Source organism: Babylonia areolata, chromosome 14 (assembly GCF_041734735.1).
Source record: "Babylonia areolata isolate BAREFJ2019XMU chromosome 14, ASM4173473v1, whole genome shotgun sequence".
NCBI lineage: Eukaryota > Metazoa > Mollusca > Gastropoda > Neogastropoda > Buccinidae > Babylonia > Babylonia areolata.
In genome coordinates this window covers 26,258,141-26,277,875 of record NC_134889.1, presented here as the reverse complement: position 1 = coordinate 26,277,875, position 19,735 = coordinate 26,258,141, and the positions used below count along the sequence as shown (strand labels likewise).

Genomic DNA, 19,735 nt, shown 5'->3' with positions numbered 1-19,735 from the left:
GTGCATTGTGAATCTGTGTGTGTGTGTGTGTGTGTGTGTGTGTGTTCATGCATGTGTGCTTGCAAGCATGCATGAATGTGTGAGTGTGTATATGTGTGTGTGTGCTGTGTGTGTGTGTGTGTGTGTGTGTGCATGCGTTCATGCATGTGTGCTTGCAAGCATGCATGCATGCATGCATGCATGTGTGTGTGTGTGTGTGTGTGTGTGCTTGTGCGTTCATGCATGTGTGTGTGTGTGTGTGTGTGCGTGCGCGTTCATGCATGTGTGTGTGTGTGTGTATGTGTGTATTGAGTGTATGTGTGTGCTTGTGTGTGTGGGTGTGCGTGTGGGTGTTTGTGTATGCATGTTTTATCTTCAATCATTTAATTTATTATGTCTCTTTTTCTTGTGCTGTTTTATCTTAGTTTATTTCATTCTGCTTTGCTGTGTGTTGTTGATTTTTTTTTTTTTTTTTTTTAATAAATGATCATATTCCACAACAGTAATTCAATGGTAATTTGATCAGATCAACTGATTGACAGTAATTCAATGGTAATTTGATCAGATCAACTGATTGATGATGCACCACCTTTCATATGTATGGGAGTAAGGCTGCTCACATTTCCGACCCAAACACCACTTTATTGAATCACCCTGCAGGTGCCCTAGACCAGTTTGAAACAAACCATGATCCAGCTCATGGTAAGGATTAGCCAGCCCAGCCCATGGGGAGGAGGATTAAGCCCTGGGTGGATTCCACATCCTCGGGGTTAGTCCTGCTTAACTTTGACACTGGCTTCACTGACCTAGTTGTCAGTAAGTTGTAACTTGCATTGATCAAACTTTAACACCCTTGTTTGGTGTCATATACTGTACCAAGTCAAACTGATGGAAACTAGTGCCCATTGGTGTTTGCTCTGTTTGGCTAAAATTCGCAGCAACTCAGTGATAAGACGTCTGGCTGTTTGCCTGCCATCTGTGAGCCAATCAAACTCCAAGGCTCCTTGACTGTTGAACCTTGTTGTTGTGAAATCAGTGTGGCTTAAATTTGAAGTTGCAAGAACTTCCTTCTTGTTTACTTTTAAATGGGGGTAACTGGTTTCTGCTGTGAACAAAGATATTGCAATCCTAGCAGGAGGAAGACGTCCAAATTGAGAATGGTGACCAACATCTTCGACTGTTACCTCAGTCTCACCTCAGTTCAAAAACAGCCCTTCACTGATGAGCATACTCATCAGCAGGAGTCAAGGGGTTAATGAATGACCTCTGGCCAGATTGGCATCATGTGTGCGTACTTTATACTGCACACAGTGCCGTTTAAAGTGGTAGTTTTCAAGTCATGGTGAGCTTACCGTTCTTAGGCAGTGGTCTGCTGGTAATCCTATTATGGTGCAAGAGATCGCGGGAGGGTGAGAGTGGGACAGGAGGTGGTGTGGTTTGATTGACTGACTGGTACATTGACCTACCAACTGACTTGTACACTGGTCAGTTGATTGACTGACTGACTGGTCAGTCAACTGATTGAAGACTTGATTGATTGATTGAGCCCCTTTAGAACACAACGGCATCATCATCATCATCATCATATTGTGTTTACTTGTTCTGCCAAAAAGAAGACAAGAACACAGACTGATCACCGCTTTTGAAAGAGCCGAGCCAGCTTGCTCTTTAATTTGGATGTGAATACAAAGTTGCGCTTCTTGCCTGTCACTATTTTGATGGGTCACTTCAAGCTGTATCAATCTGTTTTGATGGGTCACTTCAGCTGTATCAATCTATTTTGATGGGTCACTTCAGCTGTGTCAATCTATTTTGATGGGTCACTTCAGCTGTATCAATATATTTTGATGGGTCACTTCAAGCTGTATCAATCTATTTTGATGGGTCACTTCAGCTGTATCAATATATTTTGCACTTCAAGCTGTATCATTCTATTTTGATGGGTCACTTCAAGCTGTGTCAATCTATTTTGATGGGTCACTTCAGCTGTATCAATCTATTTTGATGGGTCACTTCGGCTGTATCAATCTATTTTGATGGGTCACTTCAAGCTGTATCATTCTATTTTGATGGGTCACTTCAAGCTGTATCAATCTATTTTGATGGGTCACTTCAAGCTGTATCAATCTATTTTGATGGGTCACTTCAAGCTGTATCAATCTATTTTGATGGGTCACTTCAGCTGTATCAATATATTTTGCTTTCCCCACATACTGCTCTTCTTTTACCATTGTTCTTCCAGTGAACAGCTCTTAACTCACTCAGTACGGCCAGTCCTCTCTTCTCCTCTACACAGACCCCTCGGATGTCCAGTGGGTGTCTGAATGACCCAACCTTTAGCTTCCATCGTCAGAATTGTGGTATTCTTTGTCAACATTCACCTCTTCAGTATAAGAGCCTTCCGCTTGCAATATTTTGATGATGGTAATTGGGCTGAAACGCTGTTAATGTCGTCTCTTTCACCGTTCGTATGGAGAGAGTTAAAACTTCCAAAGAATAGAATGTAGACAGTGTATGCTGTTCTAGTTTCACTGTAAAAAAAAAATTGGACTTCACTGTCATCCATTCAGTGTAAGATTCTGACTCTTGAGTGAATGTAAGTTTGGTCTCAAGACACTTATTTTGCCAGTCATTCCCTCAGCTTCATAATGATAGCTGTATGTTGCAATGAGTGGTGTGAGTGGAGTGTGTACAGCACATTGATTTTGCGCTGTATAAGAATGATTCCTTCTTCTTTTTCATTTCATCATTAATAGTCGCGTTGTTGACAGTCGGTGTTGGGATGGTTTACAAAGGCCAGCTACCCCCACCCCCCGACCCCCCTCCAAGGCTGCAGCACTAAGAGCCAGTACAATCTTGCCTCCTACTGTCCTAGTTTAAGAGTCATAGTCTTTCACAAAAGACTAAGCTTTACTGTTTTACTGTTGGCCTAAATGTAAGCTGATGTCAATCTGTGATATAAGCTGGGTATGTTACAATATGATATTATATGATTCGATACAGTATGACACAATCCTGTTCTGTTTTCTAGGAGCACGACGGGGCAGATGACCTACTGGATGCAGAGAGAGCGCACTTGTTCAACAGCAAGAAACTGCTGGAGGCACAGCTGAAACTGGTGCAGGAGCAGCTTCAGGTGTGTGTGTACATGCGTGTGTGTGTTAGTGTGTGTTAGTGTGTGTGTGTGTGTGTATGTGTGTGCGTGTGTGTGTGTGTCTTGTGTATATGTGTGTGTGTAAGTGTGTGCGTCAGTATGAAGACCTCCTGACCGCAAGTGAAAAAAGTGAAAATGAGATGGTATGGCCACATGACAAGATTCAATTGGGTCTTGAAGAACAACTCTTCAGGGAGCAGTGCAGGGGAAAAGAGGAGACGAGGCAGACAGCGAAATAAGTGGGCAGACAGCAGCGTCACTGATTGTACAGAGAGGAGCTGTACCAAAACTCAGGTCCTGTCCCATGACCGCCAGAAATGGTAGAATGTTGCTGATGCGTTGAGCAGTCTTTGTCTAGCGGTACCCCCTGTGACCAAACCAGGTTTTGAGGCCAGTAACGATTATTTCTTTTGTATTTCTTTTTATCACAACAGATTTCTCTGTGTGAAATTCAGGCTGCTCTCCCCAGGGAGAGCGCGTCGCTACACTACAGCGCCACCCATTTTTTTTGGTATTTTTTTCCTGCATGCAGTTTTATTTGTTTTTCCTATTGATGTGGATTTTTCTACAGAATTTTGCCAGGAACAACCCTTTTGTTGCCGTGGGTTCTTTTACGTGCGCTAAGTGCATGCTGCACACGGGACCTCGGTTTATCGTCTCATCCGAATGACTAGCGTCCAGACCACCACTCAAGGTCTAGTGGAGGGGGAGAAAATATCGCTGGGATTATGTGTGTGTATGCATGTGTGCAGAGATTTGACTTTCTGTGGCCGCTTGACAATACATGATGACTGCTGTGCTTTGTTGTCATCACTAAAATATCGTAGTCATTTTTACGTCTCTTTGTTTCGCTTTTTTCACCCTTTGTATTATTACTCTTTTTTTTGTCACAACAGATTTCTCTCTCCCCGTGGAGAGCGCATTGCTTAAAACTAGGAGCCTAGGAATTTATATCTTTTATGCATTGAAAATTTGAAACAATTTCGTAGGTAATATAGATGAGTAATGCCCTCTGTACTGGCTGTCAGTTGTGAAAATAACTGAATGAAAATCTGTAGGTTTAGGAAATTCCACTTTCTTGCATGCATGGCTTGTTTCATGTTTTCGTTTTTCCTTAATAGGCATTCTACATTGTTCTTTTTGTTTCTAGGGGCCGGAGGCCTATGGAATAAAATTTTGTTCTTGTTCTGTTCTTGTTCTTGAGAGCGCATTGCTACACTGAGAGCGCCACCCTTTTTTGTTGTTTTTTTTTCCTGTGTGCAGTTTTTTTATGTTTTCCTATCGAAATGGATTTTTCTACAGAGTTTTGCCAGAGAGTACAACCCTTTTGTTGCCAGGGGTTCATTTACATGTACTAAGTGCATACTGCACATGGGACCTAGGTTTATCATCTCATCCGAATGACAAGCGTCCAGACCACCACTCGAGGTCTAGTGGAAGGGGAGAAAATGCTGGTGACTCTGCCGGGATTCGGACCAGTGCGCTCAGATTCTCTTGCTTCATAGGCGAACACGTTAGCTCAAGGCCATCACTTTTTGTTCCAGACGCTGGAAAGAGCGCGTCGACGAATCTTCGCTGTGCTGCAGGAAAGGAACCGTGTCGTTGACCTTCTGTGCCATGCCAATTCCTCCATCACCAACAGCACCAATCCGGACAAAAGTCGACTTGATGGCCGCATCACCACCATCGACAGTCGCCGGCTGACAACAGAGGATAGGGATGCCTTGGGACCCTACACACCTGAGACTGACGATGTAGGGTATTATTGTTGGTGTTGTTGCTATTCTTCTTCTTCGATTTTGATTATCATTATTATTAATTATTATCAGTATCATTATTATCATTATTTATTATTATTATTGTTGTTGTTGTGATTAGTGTCATCATTAGTAGTAGTATTATTGTTCTTGCGTGTACTGTCAATGCTCATATAGCACCCATTGTTGGTCAGAGACCCACCGTCCTGACAAAAGGATTTTGAATAATTTCAGTGAATTTTTTTTATGTGTGTACAAGTTTACAAGATATGTTTGGTTTTATAATTACACCCATTGTTTGCTTTAGTCATTTGTGTTCACTCTGAGCATATTTTCTTCTCACATCTCTGCCATTGCTGTTCGAACCGTTCCATTTATAAACTCTACCAAAAAGTTGTCCAAACAAAGACAGTGCAAACTCAGAAAAGCGAGTGGTGGTGGGGCTGCCCATGATGTCATATGACCTACTTCTCCCTCTGCAAGCGATGAAAGGTTCCCCCATGAAAGTGGGCCTGCAAACTCTCCCTTATGATAACTTTAACAGTAACAATGATTTATTCAAGAAAAGACCATGGACCCATTTGAAGGGGGGTAATTTGCAATGGACATTATGCATCAAGGACAGAGATTCAAGATTCAAGATGATTCAAGATGATTTATTCATATAGGCCAAGGCCCCTAATGAAGGGGTATATGAACAGAGAAAAACAGAGAAAAACAAAAACAGTTCACATAATACAACATACACCAATCCGGACAAAAGTCGACTTGATGGCCGCATCACCACCATCGACAGTCGCCGGTTGACAACAGAGGATAGGGATGCCTTGGGACCCTACACACCTGAGACTGACGATGTAGGGTATTATTGTTGGCGTTGTTGCTATTCTTCTTCTTCTTCGATTTTGATTATCATTATTATTAATTATTATCAGTATCATTATTATCATTATTTATTATTATTATTATTATTGTTGTTGTTGTTGTGATTAGTGTCATCATTAGTAGTATTATTGTCCTTGCGTGTACTGTCAATGCTCATATAGCACCCATTGTTGGTCAGAGACCCAGCTCTAAGCGCTTTACAAAACACAGGATCATTTACACAACTGACCGACAGCTGCCTTTAGCCTGGTTTAGGCACTCTGCATGGGTCATTTAGTGAATAGTCTTGTTTTCAGACATAATTATATATATATATATATATATATATATATATATATATATATATATATATATAGAGAGAGAGAGAGAGAGAGAGAGAGAGAGAGATCTATGTCTATCTAAGTATATAACTTATAAGTAAGTCTGAAAACAGCTGTTGGAAGGCGACTGGGAAATCATAATACCACTGCTTACATTATCAAGTCATATGAGACGATAGCTAGTTAAACAACACGCGACTGGAAGCCGTGGTTTAGTGGAAAAGAAAAAAAAAAGAAGACAAGAGAGGCAAGGCCTTCAAGACTCACTTGTGATAAATTAAGTCCCCGAGCATTAATTACAGAGTAATTTCCTTTTTTTACTATCTGCACCAAAACGTTTGCAAAATAAATAAAAATTCCATGCTTAGCAAAAGAAGTTCCTGTTTGAACAAAAAATGATAATAATGACTCCTCTTGTTGTGTCAGAATAAGAGGTCAAAGTGCCAAGTTTAGAGAATACAAAAAATATAAATATAACAGTAAATGCAGTTTGCATATAATTAGGCTTCTTTTTTAATTTTTTTGTGCCCATCCCAGAGGTGCAATATTGTTTTAAACAAGATGACTAGAAAGAACTGAATTTTTCCTATTTTTATGCCAAATTTGGTGTCAACTGACAAAGTATTTGCAGAGAAAATGTCAATGTTAAAGTTTAACACGGACACACAGACACACGGACACACACACACACACACACACACAACCGAACACCGGATTAAAACATAGACTCACTTTGTTTACACAAGTGAGTCAAAAAAGTCTGAAAACAGACTTGTTTAAGTACATATGACACAGGAAACAGATGCTGAGCGCTTAAAGGGTAGCTGTCAGCAGATCAGCTCTAACCATGTAGGCAGCCAGTTGTACAAATGACTCTGTATTTGTAAAGAGCTAAGAGCTGGGTGTCTGACCAAAGATATGAGCGTTTTATATATATATATATATATATATATATATATATATATATATATATATATATATATATATATATATATATATAAGTGCATTATAAATGCTATATAAACATTCATAATAAAAGTAATGATATACAGAAAAAATGTGTAAGAAATATCTATCTATCTGTCTATCTATCTGTATCTATATCCATACCCATATCTAGATCTATCTGTTTATCAATCCCTCTCTCTCTCTCTCTCTATATATATATATATATATGTGTGTGTGTGTGTGTGTGTGTGTGGAGTGATGGCCTAGAGGTAACGCGTCCGCCTAGGAAGCGAGAGAATCTGAGTGCGCTGGTTCAAATCACGGCTCAGCCGCCGATATTTTCTCCCCCTCCACTAGACCTTGAGTGGTGGTCTGGACGCTAGTCATTCAGATGAGATGATAAACCGAGGTCCCGTGTGCAGCATGCACTTAGCGCACGTAAAAGAACCCACGGCAACAAAAGGGTTGTTCCTGGCAAAATTCTGTAGAAAAATCCACTTCGATAGGAAAAACAAATAAAACTGCGCGCAGGAAAAAATACAAAAAAAAAAGGGTGGTGCTGTAGTGTAGCAACGCAATCTCCATGGGGAGAGCAGCCCGAATTTCACTCAGAGAAATCTGTTGTGATAAAAAGAAATACAAATACAAATATATATATATATATGTGTGTGTGAGTGTGTGTGTGTGTGTGTTCGTTTTATGTAGATTCTGTGTGGCATACATGGCTCAGTACATATATAAAAGCTCTGACCCATCCTTGAAACTGAAACTGCCAACGAACGGCTGCAGGCATTGCAAGATGGCGCAGAAGCCCGAAGCCGCTCGGCATACCTGCGGAAAGGTCTACGCGACACCATTGACAGGGTGGAGAAACTGCTCAGGGCAGCTCACAAGTCAGTCAACGATGGACTCACAAAGAAAGTAGCAGAAACTGAAACGCTGAAGGTATGGCTATCGTTTGTGTCAGAAGTTAAACAATGTCTTCTGTTAGATCTAGTGTGTGTGTGTGTGTGTGTGTGTGTGTGTGTGAGGGATCTAGATAGACAGAGAGAGAGAGGGTGGGAAATTTTGGATGTGTTACAAAAAAATACATGTAAATATTTCATATGTCAATGACAACAATCTAATTTTCTGTGTTTTACTGTGCACGTTTTGTTGGCAAGTAGATATTTTGATAGAGATTTTAAGAATTCAAAGATCTTTCTTTGTGTTGCAGCAACACTTGGACATAACTCACGGAGAGAACCGCCACGCCATAAACCGTGCCAAGCGCTGGTTCGAGGAGACCGACCGTGCAAGGGGGTACACTCTGGTGAGTCTAGTCTTCCCTTCTTCTTCTTCTTCTTCTGCGTTCACTCGTATGCACACGAGTGGGCTTTTACGTGTATGACCGTTTTTACCCCGCCATGTAGGCAGCCATACTCCGTTTTCGGGGGTGTGCATGCTGGGTATGTTCTTGTTTCCATAACCCACCGAACGTTGACATGGATTGACTTACTTGACTTACTTGACTTATTCCTCTTGATTCCTTGGGGAACATAGGGCCGCAACAACACTCCTCCAACGCACCCGGCTCTGGCTGGTCCTCTTCAGTTCGGCCCACGTCATTCCGGCCGCCCTTGTCTCTGCCTCAATGCTTCTCCGCCAGGTCTGCTTCGGACGGCCAACTTTCCTTTTCCCCTGTGGGTTCCAATCAAGAGCCTGTCTTGTGATGTTTGTTGCAGCCTTGCGTAGTGTATGGCCTATCCATCCCCATTTCCGTTTCTTGATTTCCGTCTCCAGTGGGGCCTGTTTTGTCATGTTCCAAAGTTCTTCATTGGAGACAACCTCTGGCCATCTGATGTTCAGGATGTTTCTTAGACATCTGTTGGTGAATGTCTGAAGCTTGTGGGTGCTGGTCTTTGTCACTCTCCACGTCTCTGAGCCATAGAGTAGAACCGACTTCACGTTGGTGTTAAAAATCCGGATCTTGTTGCGGATTGAGAGGGCTGTCGATCTCCAGATTGGTCGAAGGGTGTTGAAGGCGTGTCTTGCTTTGTTGATACGGCTCTTGATGTCTTCGTCCGTCCCCCCGTCTCTGCTGACAACACTGCCTAAGTAGACAAACTTGTCAACCTCCTTGATGTTCTCTTGGTGTAGTTGCACTGGATCTTGCTTCTTGTTGTTGACCCTCATGACCTCTGTTTTCCCAATGTTGATTTGGAGTCCAGTCTTCTCAGCTTCTTCTGCCACACGACATAGTTTCTCCTGCGCATCTTGCTGCCTGTGGGAGAGAAGACTTATGTCATCTGCGAAGTCTAGGTCCTCCAGCTGTTTAGTGAAAGTCCACTGGATGCCTGTCCTCCGATCTGCTGTAGACTGCCTCATGACCCAGTCAACCACCATCAGGTAAATGGTCGGTGAGAGCAAACAACCCTGACGGACGCCGGTTTGCACACTGAAAGGTTCCGTCAGTTTCCCGTCGTGGATCACTTGACAGGTGGCGTCTTCGTACATTTGCTGGATGATGGTTACAAACTTTGGTGGAAATCCATAGTGGTACATCATTCTCCAGATGACATCTCGGTCGACACTGTCAAAAGCTTTTTGAAAGTCGACAAAGACTGTGTACAGGGGGGTCTGCCACTCCAGGGACTGCTCGATGATGATGCGCATGGTTGCGATGTGATCCGTGCACGAGCGATCTTGTCGGAAGCCTGCTTGTTCGTCCCGAAGTGTCTTGTCCAAAGCGTTCTTCAGTCTCTCAAGAATGATTCTGCTCAGTACCTTGCCCGGAATAGACAACAGCATGATTCCCCGCCAGCTGTTGCAGGATGAAAGGTCCCCTTTCTTTGGCAGCTTTACAAGATGTCCTCTTTTCCAGTCTTTTGGCACTCGCTCCTGTTCCCAGATCTTGCAAAGGAGAGGGTGCAGCATCTCAGTTGAAGTCTGGATGTCGGCCTTCAGAGCTTCAGGTGGAATTCCATCTGGGCCGGCTGCCTTTCCTGACTTGAGGGACTTGATGGCCTTGACGATCTCGGTCTTGCTGGGAGGGTTGGTGTTGATGTCGAGGAGCTTGGTAGGTGGTGGGATGTCTGGTGGGGCGGGTGGTGCTGGTCGGTTGAGCGTTTCTTTGAAATGCTCCGCCCATCTTGTTCTCTGCTGTTCTTCGCCAAGGATGGTGTTTCCGTCTTTGTCCTTGACGGGCCGGCTTGGGTTGCTGTTTTTCCCGGAGAGTGTCCTGGTGATCTCATACAGGCGCTTCATGTTCCGCTGACCTGCTGCACTCTCAGCTTCTGCTGTCAGTTCCTCGATGTAGGTTCTTGGATCATGGATTACAGGATCTTTAACGTGCGTATTTGATCTTCTGCTTGCATATACATGAAGGGGGTTCAGGCACTAGCAGGTCTGCACATATGTTGACCTGGGAGATCGTAAAAATCTCCACCCTTTACCCACCAGGCGCCGTCACCGTGATTCGAACCCGGGACCCTCAGATTGACAGTCCAACGCTTTAACCACTCGGCTATTGCGCCCATCGCAGTCTTCCCTGACTGTCTTCTTACTTCGGCCCCTGAGTCATATATCTTACAGGCGTCTGTACCTGACTTTGCCGGTTGATGATTGATGCATGCGACAATTGGCCAATGAATTTTGTTTGTTTGTTTGTTTGTTTCAAGGAGGAAGGTGGCAGAATGGTTAAAACACTCATCTGCCAGTTCAGTGTCTGGGTTCGATTCCTGCTTTCCACCTTTTCTCCCAAGTTTGACTTGGAAAAATAAAGCTGAGCGTCTTTTCATTCGGATGAGATGAAGATGATAAACCAAGGTCCTGTGTCAAGCACACATTTGGGGCAACTGAAAAAAAACCAACCCATGGCAACAAAAAGGGGGTGCCATCTGGCAAAAGTCCATAGAAGTAATCTACTCTGATTTGTACACAAAGTAATATGCATGCACTCAAGACCTAACTAAGTGCGCTGGGGTGTGTCGCTGGTCAGGCATCTGCTTAACAGATATGGTGTAGCATGTATGGATTTGTCTGAACGCAGTGACGCCCCCCCTTGAGAAACTGAAACTTGTTTGTTTTGCTGCCCCATCGTCTGCGCTGTGTGTGCTTGTACAAGTAAGTGTTCAACTGTGCTTTCATATCTGTGAAACTGCATGTTCGGTGCATATCAGTTATGCATGTGTGGGTGTATATGTAAATGTGTGTCTTCATGTTTTACATCTATTTGCTTATTTATCATCATTGTTATCTTATTTATTTATTATTGTTATTTATTATTATTATTATTATTATTACTACTACCTTTTTTTTTAACATTATAGTTATTATTTATTTATTTATTTATTTATTTGTGTAAGCTTATCTATTATTTATTCACCTTTTTTTTTCCCCCTCAAGGCCTGACTAAGCGCGTTGGGTTATGCTGCTGGTCAGGCATCTGCTTGGCAGATGTGGTGTAGCGTATATGGATTTGTCCGAACGCAGTGACGCCTCCTTGAGCTACTGAAACTGAAACTGCGCTGTTTCAGTGGCACAGCTCACACGCCGCTTAGTCTGAGTCCCCCCCCATGCACACAGTCACACCTTGGTTCTTGTGTCACAGTCCAAGCCAGCCAATGAAATTGTTTGTTTCAGTGTTTGACCTTGACCTTAGTCATGTAGTTAGTTGCTATTGGTCAATCTTCTCAAGACTTCTTTTCTCACTGTGTGAGAAATTGACGTCATAATTTAGACCTTCACGCAAGTTTTATTGCACTCGACATGCAGTGTTGGTTGATTAATTAATGCCAATTAACGTAATTTGGAGAGTCTTCACGCCTTGAATCTTGGACAAAAACATAGCATAGGTCCTGAAGAGTACACAGATTCAACAGGATCTGTTGTGGTCTGTGTTAACATGATCTGTTGTGTGTGCATGTGTGTGTGTCTGTGTGCATGTGTGTGTGTTGTGTGTGTGTGTTGTTTGTCTGTGTGTGTGTGTGTGTGTGTGTGTGTGTGTGTGTGTGTGTTGTTTGTCTGTGTGTGTGTGTGTGTGTGTTGTTTGTCTGTGTGTGTATATATGTGTGTGTGTGTGTTGTGTGTGTGCGCGCGACAGGGTCCCATGATGAACGCGGACCTGTTCACCAGAGAGCGCCTGGAGCGCCCAATCATGAAGGTCTTCCAGAGGCATCCTGGGAACCAGATGCCGGACGCACAGGAAATCATCAAGGTCAGAGATACTGGGGAGGGTTTGCAGACCCACTTTGGTTTGATTTTCATGGAAATTCCCCGGTTGTTTTTGGCGAGAACTCAAATGCTCATGCGATCTCTGAAGTGGAGTGATGGTCTGGAGGTAACGCGTCTGCCTTGGAAGCGAGAGAATCTGAGTGCGCTGGTTCGAATCATGGTTCAGCCGCCGATAGTTTCTCCCCCTCCACTAGACCTTGAGTGGTGGTCTGGACGCTAGTCATTCGGATGAGACGATGAACCGAGGTCCCGTGTGCAGCATGCATTTAGCGCACGTAAAAGAACCCACGGCAACAAAAGGGTTGTTCCTGGCAAAATTCTGTAGAAAAATCCACTTCGATAGGAAAAACAAATAAAACTGCACGCAGGAAAAAATACAAAAAAATGGGTGGCGCTGTAGTGTAGCGACGCGCTCTCCCTGAGGAGAGCAGCCCGAATTTCACACAGAGAAATCTGATGTGATCAAAAGAAATACAAATACAAATCTCAGAGGGGGGTAGAGAAAAAGAAAAAGACAACTACACAGACAGAGAGGGATGTAACTATGCATCATTAACAAGAGACAGATTTGTTTAGTGGGAGAAAGATTTTTTAGACAGAGAGAGAAAAAGAGAGAGAGAGGGCTGGGATGGAGAGAGAGACATCCATAATAAACTTCGATTATTATCTGAAGGTAATGGAGCACAATACTTTTTTCATCCAACCCTCTTCTTCTTCTTCTTCTTCTGCTTTTATGTGTATGACCGTTTTTACCCCACCATGTAGGCAGCCATACTCCGTTTTCGGGGGTGTGCATGCTGGGTATGTTCTTGTTTCCATAACCCACCGAATGTTGACATGGATTACAGGATCTTTGAGGTGCGTATTTGATCTTCTGCTTGCATATACACACGAAGGGGGTTCAGGCACTAGCAGGTCTGCACATATGTTGACCTGGGAGATCGTAAAAATCTCCACCCTTTACCCACCAGGCGCCGTCACCGTGATTTGAACCCGGGACCCTCAGATTGACAGTCCAACACTTTAACCACTCGGCTATTGCGCCCGTCGATCCAGCCCTCAAAAGAAGGGGCACAACGAAAGAAAAAGGTTACATATAAAAAAGAATCAACCAACTAACAACAACAAAAAAAAGCAAGAAAGAAAACAGAAATTATTATATTGAATTGTTTACCCGAGGCAAAAGTGAATCAGAAAGAGAGAGAGAGAGAGAGAGAGGAAGGGAGAGAGAGAGGGGGACGAGAGAGATACAGACAGTTAAGACAGAGTGGGAGAGAGAGAAAGGGAGATTTAAAGACAGAGGAAGAGAGAGAGAGAGAGAGGGATGAGAGAGATACAGACAGTGAGACAGAGTGGGAGAGAGAGAGAGAGAGGGAGATGTAAAGACAGAGAGAGAAAGGGAGATGTAAAGACAGAGGAAGAGAGAGAGAGGGACAAGAGAGATACAGACAGTGAGACAGAGTGGGAGAGAGAGAGAGAGAGAGAGAAAGGGAGATGTAAAGACAGAGGAAGAGAGAGAGAGAGGGACAAGAGAGATACAGACAGTAAGACAGTGGGAGAGAGAGAGAAAGGGAGATGTAAAGACAGAGGAAGAGGGAGAGAGATAAGTCAATAGATGCTTACATATATAATGAATGAAAATAAGAGAGTGAGAGAGAGAGAGAGAGAGAGTACAAGAAAGAGGCAGGGAGACAGAAGGGGAGAGACAGACAGACAGACAGACAGACAGACAGACAGAGAACATCAAACCACAGACAACACTAAAATATGTTTGTGAAATTTTTAATATTTAGAACATTATTATGTCTACCTCCCAATGCATAAAGTACATACAGTTTGTATCCATAAACCTTTGAATAAAAATCTTGAAAAAAAAAAAAAAAAAGCAACTCCAAACGCACACAAAAACCTTTGTGATGTGTTTCAGAGTGGTGACGGACTCTTACAATCGCTGACGGCAACGAGTCGGAACATCGGCCTGATGTGTCTGACTCAGTACAAACTGGCCGATGACATCCGCAGCAAGAGTGCCGGTTCCGCCATCGATGCCAGTGTCATCCGCATGCGACGCAAGAAGGCTAACCATCGTTGGCCCATCGGCAATCCAAATGATTTCTAATCATCGTCCCACAACTGACTGTTTAGTCTTTAAAATTTTTTTTTTTTATTTTTATTGTAATGTAGAATTTAGATGAAAAGTTAAAGTAAAGGAAGAAACATTTTGTTTAAACTACGTGTAATAGATAAAAAAAGAAAAAAGAAAATGAAGAAATATTTCATTTAAACTACATATATGATTTTTTTTTAAATGAGAGAAGTAAAAAATGATGACAAGATTTTCTTTAAAGATTTTTATTTATTTATTTATTTATTTTTTTTTTTTACGTTATTGTTCAGGGAATGAGTTGGAGGGAAAGGGCATTAACAATAATATTATTTTAGAATTGAAGCATTTCTATGTGTCTAAGTATGTACCACTGGGAAGGTTGATGACATAATTAAGAAGAATGATTTTAGACAGTTCTGTTGGGCAGAGAATCGACAGACAGACAGAAAATACGAAAAAAAAACCTTAGCCATATGAAGAGCACAGGAACAGGAGTAAGGATGGCTGCCGGAAAAAGAGGGCGCTAGTCAGGGATACATAGGGAAGGTTACCTACTTAAGAGAGGTTATCGGCCATAGCTACTTTCGTTTTCTCCGCATAGGCGGGTAGTTGTTTGCACAGGACAGGAATGTCAGACCCCTGCCGGAGTCTGCACTAGTTTGTCACGGTAAGTATGTTACTTAAACGTAATTTTAGGAAGAAAATTTCCTATAGTGCTTTCTGCTAACTAGATCTGATTTTGTAACCCCCCCCCGCCCCCAAACCCCACCCCCACCCCCCACCCCTTTTTTTTTTCAATGGGATTGGGTTTAAAGTGTTTTGGAATTGACCATGTTTTTTACATGTTAAAGTATGTACCACATGGAAGGTTGATGGCACACTAATAAAGAATGATTTTTATATAAAGAAATGAAGAATTCTTTTAGAATATTATGTTCTACAGAATCATTATTTTCGTCAATTTCATTCATGAAAGAAGAAAGGAGTTTGAGTGTTCATACTGTATAGTTGATGACGTGAATCTCTGTGATGCTTTTTGCAGACGGACGTTGAGTTCTTTGACCGCCAGATGTCACTCTTTCTTTAAACATCTTCTGTTCCCCCCTCGCACCCCCCACCCCCACCCCTCCCCAACTGACACAAGGTATATGCATTAGAAGTGGACAGAATCAATGGGGCGTTACTCTGAGTCTTTTTCTGCATCATTTCTTTCAATTGTTTTTCTTTTGCTTAGAAAAGGAAGTTGGGCAGTTTTGTTAAGAAAAAAAACAAAAAAACGAAACAAAAAAACAACATATAGTAACAGATGAAGAGTTTGAAACCAGCATTATTAATTCATGCAGTTTTTAAAACCTGCACTAATACATTAATGTTTAAATTATTTTTAAGAAAATATTTCGCATGAACAATTATTGGTATGTATACTTTTGTAACAAACAGTTGGACTGGCAGAACAGTATTCCAGCTTCATGAATATTTGACAGTATGAAATTAGTCTTTTTGTGTTTGTTTTGGTTTTTATATGTCATGTTTCTTTGTTCTTTACGCGGTTATAAGTGTGTTGGGTTACGCTGCTGGTCAGGCATCTGCTTGGCAGATGTGGTGTAGCGTATATGGTTTTGTCCGAACGCAGTGACGCCTCCTTGAGTTACTGAAACTGAAACTGAAAATCTTTGTTCTTTATTGCTTTCATTTTTTTTGCTTCAATATATATTCACAAATATTTGGAGACATGAATATGTACTGTCCTTCCATTTATTTCAGTCTTTCATTTTTGTTCTTGTCAATCTTTTAAAAAAAAAAATGTTTGTACTGTAACCGGTGTACAAAAAGAATGTGAAGATCAGTTACGAGTGCTTCTTACAAACAAAAATTAGCTTCTAACAGTATTACTGATAAGAGGTCTGTTAGAGACATGGTAGAAGCGGCAGATAATTCAGAGGAATAACGTGCGAAAGTGAAAGTGAGAACATTACATGTGTAGTGTGAACTTTTCGGATGCACGCTCACCACTGGCCCATGTGCACTCTCTCTCTCTCACACACACACACACACACACACATTGACAGACACACACACACACACACACACACACACACACACACACACACACACACATATATATATATATATATATATATAATAGTGATAACAATATAATGGTTCTCTTTTCTTTCAATGATGATAATAATACAATATCATTGACAAGAAATACAGACAGAATAAAAACTAGAAAAATGAAAGACGAGTGTTATTGTTCAGGGAATAATGTATTGGCGAATATTGTTTGTGGTTCATTTTACAAAATGTAGAAGTTAGCGATAGTGCAATATCTTATGTGGGAATGGCACGCACACACGCACGCACGCACGCACACACACACACACACACACACACACACACACACACACATTTTACACAGACAAAGAGATACACATGAACACACTCATTCAAAGTGAATGTTACGCACAAGAAAATCAAAATTAGTAGATAGATGAACACAAAGAAGGTCTGGCAGCTGGAATAGTTTATAGATATATGGAGCAATGTGCATTTTTTTTCTCTTTTTTTTTCTTTTCTTTTTTGTTTGTTTGTCATTATCACAGGTCTGAGCAGCTGTGAATGGGGCCTTGAAATTCATCACCATTAGAATTCAGCAGCATGTTTTCCATTACACCAAAAAAAGATTTCAGTCACTGTCATTAACGCTTTATGATATAAAGACAATTCTTCATGTTTTTTTGCTTTGTTTTTGTTTTTTTAAATGTTCATGCATCCCACAAGGAGACTTGTACCAATTTTCCTGAGTCATGTATCACCAATATTGACAGAATGCATACTGTGTGTTTATGTTCTATAAATATTGCTTTGTGCGCGCTTGTTTAGATGTGATCTGGAAAAAAACAAACAACAACAATGATATTTAGTCATGATGGCTGCCGGAAAAAAGAGGGCGCTAGCTAGCGGGACAAAGGGGAGGTTACTTACTTCTGGGAGGTTATCGGCCGTAGTTGCTTTCGTTTTCTCCGCATAGGCGGATAGTAGTTTGCACAGGACAGGAATGTCAGACCCCTGCCAGAGTCTGCACTAGTTGGGTCACGGTAAGTATGTTATTTAAACGTAATTTTAGATAGAAAATTTTCTTTTCAGGAAGGGGAAAAAGACGGGTTGCAAGTGTTGTTCGCAGAATTGAAGTCATTGCACTGTATACCCTGATCTCAGATGACACCAATGATGCCTTCCTGCTTTGGTATCAATCTCATGATGCCCCTTGTTGCTTGTTGCTTTATTTCTGTGTTTGATTGTTCCTGTTTGTGTTTTGATATTTGTCATTATTTTTTATTTTTAAAACATGTTATAAACAGCACTGGTGAAGGAATGATAGTTTTTCTCTTGTTGTTATGCATCTTTTTCTACTTCTTTTCTCATTGTTTTAGGTTTTTTTTGTCACTGTAGTATATTTATATATATATATATATATACATATATAAATTCTTTCTGTGTACAGAAAATTCTGGTTTCGCTGTAGTCTTTGTAATGAAGCTTGCGCCTGTGTCCAAAAGTTTTTGTGGGCTACTTTACCTATGTAATTGATATGATTATGTATCTTTTACTAATATATATATATATATATATATATATATATATATATATATATTGTCACAAAATTTGCAATTTGATGGGATCATTTACTCTCAATTCTGTTGTGTTTCAACAGAGGATTTCTGGAGGGAACTCAACTGCAGACAAAAGTTATTTCTGGTTATATTTTTTTTGATAAGATTTGGAGAACCAAATGAAAACATCATTTATTTCACTTTTTGTGTTCAGTTAATCAGTAATCTGACTTGGTGACTTTTGAGTCATGTCATTCCTTTTGTGTAATGCTATGTTATTTCTTTTTACATTTTTATTGCATTTTTTTTTTTTTAATAGTGGTTTTCTTTCTTTTTTTCACCCACAACATAATCCTCAATTCTTCTCTGTCTCATTTGTCATAGTGTGTGCTGTTGTCTCTAGAAAGCAGTATTGATATACAGTTTGCTACTGTCTCACATTTTTGCAGTTTTCTCAGAGCTCTATACATGTATTAAAAAAAAAAAAAAAAAAATCAAATCCCTATATAAACAGCATTCTGTCTTTTGTTTATGATTATTATGATGTCTATTTTTTGTATAGCAACCATATGTTATCGCCCTGTCTTTCTGTTGTACTTTCTGTCTTTTACTTTTCAACCCACACTTTATGTTTAAGTATTTAATAGAATCAGTATTCTTACAACACTTACTTGTTTCGGAAAATACATTTGTACCCCCATGAACTTGAGAATTTAAAATCAGACATGTTGACAGGTATTTTTCTGCTTGATTTATACTTTACAGTCTTAACTCTCAATTAGAATATTTGTAAGAGCACCATAAGAAGCAATCTTTAATCTTGAACCTTACAATATGAACGGTTTAGTTTTCTGTTTTGTTTCATCAAAAAGACATTCGAAAGATCAACATGTGCAATGTATGTGCTTAGTTATGTTTTCTAAACTACTTTTGATCTTATCAAATGGTCAAATTGTAACTGACTGACCAATTTCAGAGTAGACAACACAAAAAGACTTGATGATCATTGTTTGGAAATGTTCACTTTGGCTGGCAGAAGTGCTAGAGGTTTAGGTCACTTACTGCGTGATGTTGGTAAAACCTGTGATAGAGACTGTGTGGTTTTTGCTTTGAGGCTAATAATTTATCATGAAGCATCTGTGATAATTGTATATTTCTTGCTTTTTACTTACATGTCTTTTTTTTTAATCTTTGATGACGCACTTGAAAACTGTTATTCCAGAGTATTACTGTATCTATGTTTATTACGGCCACCAGCATTAAAGTTTACAGCATGACTGTTTTTATATTTGAGGTAGTGCATCATTATTTACCATTGATGCATTGCTACCGTGCTGAAGAAAACTGATGAATTCTTTAAATTTTCCTGTGTGTGGATGCTTACTTCTTGAAGTGATACTGTTGTTGTAATGTAAAAAAAAACTGACTCGAAACATTACAAATTTGGAGCCATGTACAAAGTTCAAAGTATTACACTGAACACTGTTGTAATGGGAGTCCTTTGAGAGTGCTACATTTAAAAGCAATATATGTGTAATGTCTAGCTTAGCAGTGTAGTATGGCTGTAGATATTCTGTAATCTACATGCATGTATTTAATTCCAAAGCTAGACCGGTTAAATTCTGGCCTTTTCAAATCAAATTGTCTTCTTCATAAATTTCTCTTATGACACCACAATGTTTGGAACATCTACCTGTAACAAGAATTACCTCCCTTAATTTGTGACTCGCTCTCAGTCAATCCAAAAGAAAGGT

The 19,735-nt window shown here is 40.7% G+C and overlaps 2 protein-coding genes across 2 annotated transcripts in view; one reads left to right on the top strand and one right to left on the bottom strand.

Moving 5' to 3' along the window:
* The window catches only part of LOC143289953 (tektin-like protein 1), a 19,354-nt gene extending 2,981 nt beyond the window's left edge, over positions 1 to 16,373 (top strand). Inside the window, exons 2-7 of the mRNA XM_076599218.1 lie at positions 3,011 to 3,115; positions 4,678 to 4,887; positions 7,833 to 7,988; positions 8,260 to 8,355; positions 12,127 to 12,240; positions 14,185 to 16,373. Coding sequence (XP_076455333.1) covers positions 3,011 to 3,115; positions 4,678 to 4,887; positions 7,833 to 7,988; positions 8,260 to 8,355; positions 12,127 to 12,240; positions 14,185 to 14,376 — 873 coding nt within the window. The 3' untranslated portion in view covers positions 14,377 to 16,373. The remainder of the gene's footprint in view (positions 1 to 3,010; positions 3,116 to 4,677; positions 4,888 to 7,832; positions 7,989 to 8,259; positions 8,356 to 12,126; positions 12,241 to 14,184) is intronic.
* LOC143289951 (cytosolic beta-glucosidase-like) overlaps positions 1 to 19,735 on the bottom strand; it is a 196,243-nt gene that overhangs the window by 131,216 nt on the left and 45,292 nt on the right. The window lies entirely within an intron of this gene.